This window comes from Anopheles nili, chromosome 3 (genome assembly GCF_943737925.1).
Source record: "Anopheles nili chromosome 3, idAnoNiliSN_F5_01, whole genome shotgun sequence".
Lineage (NCBI taxonomy): Eukaryota > Metazoa > Arthropoda > Insecta > Diptera > Culicidae > Anopheles > Anopheles nili.
Window position 1 is genome coordinate 64,326,404 of NC_071292.1, and position 8,331 is coordinate 64,334,734.

General features: G+C 48.4%; 1 protein-coding gene across 1 annotated transcript; it reads left to right on the plus strand.

Annotated features, from left to right (window-relative positions):
* The first annotated feature begins 1,197 nt into the window (after nucleotides 1-1,197).
* Nucleotides 1,198-2,639, plus strand: LOC128723237 (carboxypeptidase N subunit 2-like). The gene is made up of 2 exons (XM_053816954.1): nucleotides 1,198-1,223; nucleotides 1,312-2,639. The coding sequence occupies exons 1-2, from the start codon at nucleotides 1,198-1,200 to the stop codon at nucleotides 2,594-2,596; spliced, it is 1,311 nt and encodes a 436-aa protein (XP_053672929.1). The 3' UTR covers nucleotides 2,597-2,639.
* Nucleotides 2,640-8,331: the final 5,692 nt, after the last annotated feature.

Below are 8,331 nucleotides of genomic sequence, written 5' to 3' on the forward strand. Positions count from 1 at the left end.
GCTCTCATCAGGGTGAACAGAAGGGCACTATTTGTCTTCCCCCGGGGACTGCGAACGAACGGCAGCGAGAACTCGCTCTAATGGATAACTTCATCTATTACGGCTGCCATTTGTTTCTATTACGGTGTCAATTGGGCCCACGATTAGGTGCTCGACCGCATCTAATTCATTTTAGGAGCGCCTGCACGTGCGTGTGTTTCGAAAACATGATGAAAAATGTGTCAAAAACTACCGATACTACAGTAAGGAGTTGCACTCAGTGTGCATAAATTACAAAACAACCTGCAACAGAGCTAAAATTGAATGCACATAATGATTGCGAAGCTGACTTAATTTGTTTTGCCCTACAACTAACATCATGTCGAGCCGTTTTTGTGTTAATCTAAAATGCCACTCAACGGCTTTTCGTTCGCTTCATCAGCGCAAGCACGAATGAATTACTGTAAAACCCAGCGAGCGAGCGTATCGACACAGGAATCTCGGAATCGCGCACCCGATCCGTCTGCCGACGGCCAAGCGCGTTCCGCTCGGAATGCAGTTTCCGTGTACGGGACCAAGCGGTTTTCAATTCCCATGGGCGCGATGTGACGTGCGTAGAATGCAATCGTTGCGTTTGTTTCGGGTTTTTGTTAACCCAGCGACATCAGGTGTGGCGAACAAATGTGCGGGTTTTGAGGTGCAAATGGACGCATTCCCATCATTGTGCCGAACCGGTAGGATGGCTCAATCGCGCACACGACGTACGGTTGTAAGTCGCTCATTACAATAAAACGCTCATTAGCCACCGAGCTGTGGGATCGGGCTTGAATTCCATGCTGCAAAGGATGGCAGTAGCTGGTGCGAGCATAATGAAGTGCCATATAATTCCAGCCCATTCCGGTTGAAAGCGTCATCTACCGCGCCTGTTCGAGCGGAGTAGATGAACCTATGTTTACGATGCTGTTCGCGGAAAGTACGTCCCGTTGAGGCAAAACAAATAAACAAGTTACTCCGGCTCAGCATCGCCAATCGTTGGAGCTGATTCTCGTGGCGTGGCGATTAAAAGCGATCGTTGGGTGAAAGTTCGAGGAAAATAGAGCATTCGCCGGAGATTCCTTATCGCCAATGACGCTTGCCTTGAGTCGGGTTGCGTTGGGAATTCGATGAGACGGTTCTAGCTGTGGAGTTGGCTCAGTTAGCTCCTGTTCTCGCTTCAAGATGGTCAAACTTTGGGTAGTTTTCGTGTGAGTATACGAGTGTGCATTTTTTTTTTGGGAAAATGTCTTTGCAAAAAAAAAAAACCATAACACTAACGCACTCGTGCCATTCTAGACTGGTGGCGATTGTCCTTCCCAAGGACTCGTACTCGCAGCGGCTCCGCTGCATAATGGAGCCCGATCGAAGCTGCAGCCTCTTGGGTGCCAAAGTGAACCCGGACGAAATCATGTCGACCGTTTTCATCACCAGAAACGCATCCACACTGACCACGGTGCAGTTTAAGCGATCCTCCCTGACGGCGATTCCACCGGGCATGTTTCAGGATTTCCCCAAGCTCGAAACACTCAACGCAAGCTTCTGCGACGTGAAGCAGGTGCTGGCGAACAATTTCGGTGATGCCAAAACCCTCCAGCAGCTCCTTCTCAGGGGCAACAAAATCCACGATCTACCCGAGGAGGCGTTCTTCGGTGCGAACCGGCTTCAGTTGCTCGATCTCTCGGACAACGCCATCACCATCATCGAAAGCACGGCATTCAAGCGGTTGCGTGATCTGAAGACACTTCTTCTGGCGAGGAATCAACTCACCGAGTTGCCACTCTCGCTGTTCGAAGATCTATCCGAGCTGGAGACGCTGGAACTGCAGCAGAACAATCTGGGTGCGATCGACGATCAGCAGTTCCAGGAATGTCACTCACTATCGAAGCTGAACGTATCGCACAACGCGCTCAAATCGTTCGATCTGATGCAGTTCGAGCGTCGCTGGTCATTCGACATCATCGACGTGAGCCACAATCATCTCGCTTCGGTGCAGGTCCCTTCGAACCTACGTCAGCTCGTGGCCACCGGAAACGGTATCCGGACGGTTGAAGGAATTGGTGTTGATGCTGAATTGATTCTGCTCAAGATGCCCCACAACAAGCTGGCCAGTGTGGACAACCTCCCACCGTTCGAGAAGCTGATCAGCCTCGATGTGTCGTACAATCGGATCCGTGAGTTTGATTTCCGTTCGGTCGCGTGCTTCACAAGGCTAATCCTGCTCAAGCTCGACGGCAATCAGCTGGAGACGGTGAGCAGCAGTCTGACCGATGCCATCCCCCAACTGAAGTACGTACATCTGGCGGATAATCACTTAACTCGGCTCGATCTGGACATGTTGTGGCTAGTGCCACGTATGCTGAAGCTGGATCTTCACGGGAACCGACTCGAGCAAATCGACGCTACGAATCTCTCCGCTTCCTTCCCGCAGCTGGTGCGTATAATGCTGGAGGGTAATCGATTCCGGTGTGAAGCGAACCAACCGTTGCTGAAGCAGCTCGAATCGTCCAATACGGCGTACGCGATGAACCGCGCCGATTGCAGTAAAAATGAGACTCTCGTCGATGGACTCTGCTGCTCGTAGATCGTGCGTTTTTGTTGTGTGCACCTTTAGTAAATTGTTCACTCCAAGAAATCCAACCGTTTACTGCTTCATTTACCCGAACTGCTTTCGAATCGCCGTTGATGTTTCCTTGCGGACACTTCGCTCACGAATAGGCTCTCCGGGGCTTGCTGGCTGTTTGTACACCTTTCTAACAGCCTTCCTGCATTGGTCTGGATGATGGTGAAGCCGAACAACGAGCGAAAAACTACATCGAATTGTGTATGGGCTTTTCCGCGAAGGAAAACTGGTTTTTCCCGGTGAAACGGTTCGCCGTGGAAAAACGCACCAAGAAAGCCCACCTCTTGCGAGTTCTGCCCCGGGAAACACCCAGGCCCAGTCGAAAGGGTCACAGCCAGGGTCGGAAATTTGAATAAAAGCAATACCGTTCGCCGTTCCGCGTGTCCTTTCCGTAAGGACGATAGCAACGGGAAAGGGTTAATGGGAAATTGAAGGAGAGAAAAAAAAAACAACTCCGTCCTGCCATCCGGATAATGGTGGCATCGGGCATGAGAAACAAACGCACGGCCAAGTCTCCTATCGCGTTTTGTTTGACCCCTTCGCGCAAAGCACGCTTATTGTGTGACCCTTTCGATGCCTACACCCTTTGCCTAGGCTCCATCTGTCGCGTGGTGCGTCACGAGAAACGACCTGAAGGGTTTGCAGCATCCGAAAAAAAGGGTTAAACAAAACAAAGCGGCTGTGGCCGAGAACGCCGGAATGGGAAAATTGAATAATATCTCGATTGATAATAATGCAAACAAAGATTTCCTTCGTCCCTCTCAAACGTGCTGGTTCGTTCGGATTGCATGTCGCTCGTGTCCTTTTTTTTACCAGCGCATCTGGACGCGATCGGAATGCACATCCATCCGGAGATCGAATGTCCAGAAGCTGGAAAGGGGTAACTGCCGAGAACGAAAGGGGTGCAATGGATTTGAATGTGAGGCGTAAAAAAAAACGGGATAAAATAATTCACCCGTTCCCTCCCGGAAGGACATTCCCCGTTCGCTGGACCCAAGCTTGGTTTGGAAGTTTGCCTAATTTTAGGCGATTTTCGGTCTCGCTCTAGCGAATCCTTTTATTCCGGCGGGGAAAAACGGTCGCACCGGACCTTGGTTTGGGCTAAACCGGCCGTCACGGAGCCTTGCATCACCGTGGGGAGAAAGAAAAAAGGATACCAGGGACGGTTCACAACAGCTGATTAGACTGAACAGCTGCCGGTTAGTGGCACCGAGATTTTTACGGCCACCGCCGGCCAACACCGTTGGCTACCACAATTAGCAGACCGCACCGTTTCGCACCGTTTGGTTTGGATGTTTTTTCTCTCTCTCTCTCTCTCTCTCTCTTCGTTGGACCTCGATCCGGTTGAATAAATTAACAAACCCGATCGATGCTGGGTGGTGGTGTTGCCGTGGATCGTGGCGCTCAAACATACGGACCGTTATTGTCGACCGAGCATCCCTGCGGTGATTGCCCGTCCGACAGCTGGCCGGTGGAAATCGGTATTGCAGTGGCGAGCTGCGGCAAGGACACGGCTCTACATAATCGCGTCTTTGCATATAAACAGCTACAGCAGTGTTGTTTTCCCCTTTCTTCCTAATTGAATGCCCATTTAACGATCGTTACTTTTAATGCTTCCAAGCGGCTTATCAGTGGCAATCATCGGGTTATTCTGGACGTACCTTCCGGCGGTCTGTAACTATCTGTCATCTACATGGATATGGTCTGTTCGACATTTATTGCTGTGGCAGTTACATGATGGGCACTTTCACGCTTTCCCAAAGTTTGTGCTGATATTCGAGGGGCAAAAAAGGCGCACAATAAAAAGAAGTTACACTTTATCGATTGTTGTGCCGCAAGGCGATTGAGTACGATGAAGATGTGTATGCCATCATAAGGTGTCACCTGTTCGGTTCATGTTCATAATGCCTTTTTTGGATTCATATTTGCATGAAATAATATGCCTTTATTAGTTTGTCTAGCAATCCTGTCAGCCTGTTGAGGTTTGGCTGAAAGGATTCAAAACTGCATAAAGCCTAAAAACAAAAAAAAAGATAAGTAACATCAGTAATTTCAATTTTCCGTGGTTTCCAGGCCATTCTCTCGCACCATTCGAGCGGCTTTTGTCGTTATATAAGCCAAACCCGTGGAGCAAAAACACGTAATGATCTTTTAAGCTTCATCGCCGCCGTGTGCCGTACATGACTGGTGCATAATTGGGATTCCGCTTAGTGGTGGAATGAAAATCAACACTACTACTGCTGCTACGCTTCATTCGCCCCACTGTCTCTCTCCGGCGCCGGGCGTGTCCGTTTGGCCTGGTGGTTTTATACATATTTATCTATGCGGGCTCCGGTCAGCTATCTGTGCAAATTAAAAAGCAGCATCTTGTAGCACTTGCACTCCGGTAGCGGTGGCAATAGATACTCGAGTGCACGAGCACCCGTGATGATGGAAAGCGCACCTTTCGGAAGGTCTTTCTCAGGTGGATACCGGGCATGGGTCTACACCTCTTGCAAGGGAGGGTTTTCCACGTCTTCGTGTGTGTGTGGGGTGGGAAATGAAGAATGAAGAAGCAGAAGAAAACCATCCGTACCAGTACACACATGTCACTCGAGACATGCCCCTAGCACATGCATTAACCATAAGTGCAAATTGCAAATTCTTCCGGCGGGTATTTTAGGGTTTCGCTTTTTTTTTCTCTCAAGCTCCCTCCTCATTTCGCCAGCATGAGTTCACCAATGCAATGGCGGCCACGTGTGCCTGTGCGTGTGTGTGTGTGAGGAAAAAGTAAAAAGTAAACATAAAAAAAAAGAAAACACTCCTTAGAAAAATGTGCCTCGGCGTTCACAAGGCTCATAATCAGCAGCCGTCGGTCGGATTCCCATTTTTGCCGCGTTTGCGAGGGGTTGGGTTTTCGCCAGGGTTGGTGGTTTTTTTTTCTTCTTTTTTCCACCTCTACACGGTCGCCGGCAAATATTCGCCATTTTTTTTTATCCTGTCCTCTCGGTCACTCCGCACCGTTCCGTTCGCCCTTCATTCGCACTTGCCAATTTGCGGACGTATAGGGAACCCGGTAGAGCGCCCTCTTCAAGGGGCATATATCCTTCGAGGACCCTGCGGGGTTGCACTGCCCCGATGCACCCGGGAAGAGGGTCGTTGGTGCGAGCGAGATGGCACCGAGTACGTGCACCCCGGAATGTGCCCCGAGCGTCACTCTAGCGTGAAGTGCAAGGAAAACCCGTCCGTCAAACGGTGGACGTGGCGTTTTCTTTATTTCGCTTTTGGCACGGGGAAAGAAAGCTGCAAATGAATCCGTACCAAGTTCGGGCTAGGTTGGAGGGCACCTTTTTCGCCAGTGTTGGCCCTTTGCGAATACGCCAACCCGGGCAATGGTAGAAAGGGCCTGGCCCACTCGTATGACGTGCCTAGATCGCTCATGTTCGCGTAAACGATGGGAGGGAGCTATGCATGTTTGTTCACGCGCTACCACTTGAGCCGCTGTGCCGAGCCGGGCATGGTAGAGTTGGTATTTCGCATCTTTTTTTCCACTCTCTTCTTTGCACATGTAAGTGTGCAAATGTACGTGCATTTGGTGGAGGAAGAGAAGAAGGAAGAAAAAAAAAGCAGCCCAGCAAAATGCAAAATGGCAGCAAAAACGCACCAAAGTGTGACCGAAGAACGAGTGAGGATTTTTTTATTCGTTTGTTTGTTCGCTTTCTGTGCTACTCACTTACAAACTCCTGCACACTATCGGACCAATCGATCTGGTGATTCCTGTAATAATGAAGAAAAAAAAACTACAAGCAAACCTACCATCACCGCATTACGGGTGAGTTTTTCTTGGGTGGCAAAAAAAAATGCATCACACCAATTACTGCATTTCGCGATGGTCGTGTGGGTCGATGTAGGGATATTAACGGTTTTGTTTAATGCGCTCATAAAATGGCAATTGCAGTTTTGCTAGTGCCAACCGGCAGTTATGATAGCGAGCGTTTAATTAGTCCCGTTACCGACGAAATGAGATAAAACAAATTGTTCATTATCTGAGCTAACAAACGATCAGGGAGAAAATCGTGGCAACGCTACCGTCGATCTGTAAGAAGATCTGTAAGAAGCTTATAGATAGCTCTATAAGTTTATCATTGAAATCATTCCATGGATGGTAAAAATAATTCTATAAAGAAGTGTTTAACCTTCACGAAATATAAAATGAACAAACAGACCACCAAAGAATGAAATATAAAACGTTCTTTCGCTTCACGACACAATGCCTGATAAGAATTGTCGTCGCCAAAATGGTGATGTACTATAACAAAAAAATCTAGAAATCATAATCCATATCTCGACAGCTGTCAAAAAATGGGCGGAAATGTGCATATACTTTTTCATCCCAACTGCCAAACGCACGGTTTCCTTGGCAACATCTCAAGGTAGGCCGATTCAAGTTGCCGTTTCCTGGGTGAGAGAGAGAGAGTGGCATTTTTTTGTTGCTTGCCTCTTCAGAACCCAACAACGTCTACGCAGATTGAGATTCGTAAAGTTTTACAAAAGCGCGACCGAAGGTGAGGGTTACACGGGACGGCGCAACAACGAGTGCAGCAAAAAAAAACATAAAAGTACATGTCAAAGTCCATTAAGTCCAGGTCGCCAGGAAACGTGGCTCGCGCGCGCGATGGGATGCGGAAAAGAAGCGACGGTGTGTGGCCGTTGATTTCCATTTTTCCCTCCCCTAACGAAACCAAGGCATCCCATCCGGAGGGTGTCGGGCGCGAGATGATGGCGCGCGAATGGCGCGCGAACCCCCGGTGACTGCCGCTAACCATATTCCAATTGACCACCCCCTCGTGCGCGGTCGCACCCCCAGGGGTAGGGCAGGAAAAATAAAATGGATCGCGCTGGGCCATTCTCATTATCGTGTTGGTGTTTTTTTTTGCCTTTCACCCACCGCACGGGCGGGTGGCGAATGGCGGCCTTATGTACAGGGAACTTATCCGAGCGGATTTACGGCACCTCGGATGGGAGGGCACGTTTACCATTTTATTTTCGGGCGTTCTTTTTTTTATTTCTATGCCACCCTCCACTCGCCGAACGGTTTTCCCGGGGAAGGAAAAACAAAATGAAGTTCAGGCATTTCGTGCGCTGTACATAGCGTCGGTGGCATCTTGGTGGTGGTCGTGGAGGTTCTTTTTCTTGGGAGTTTTCCCGGAAGGTGGTTTGTTTGAATTGGGCATTCGGTGCGCCCTGTCAACGGGCGTCTAATCATTGGAAATTCTGCTGAGGGTTTTATGTGTTTTTTTTTCGGGCGTTTGGTTTATTAGAAATTTTCCCATTTCCGAACGGCGCCTGATGGTGATGGCAATTTTGCAGCTTTACTACATGCCGAAAATCTGACTAGAATTTTGAATTCTTCTGTGTACTTTGTGTAATCAGCGCTGGTGTTTTTGCTGGCGATGTTGCTAATTTTTTCACGAGATCGATCGATGGAAAAACGACGTTTTCTTTTACAATCTATTCGAAAATCGGTGAGATTCTTGAAGCATATATTTTGCCAAATAATATGAACTGGATTTGGATAAATCATTGATATTTGCATGAAGAAAAAAAATATGTAGCTTATTAACATATTTTAAATTAATATCCGACATGCTGATTTCGGTATGTTTACTGCCCGTTTTCTTTTATATGCTTCGTATAGATTGTTGTATTTAAAATTA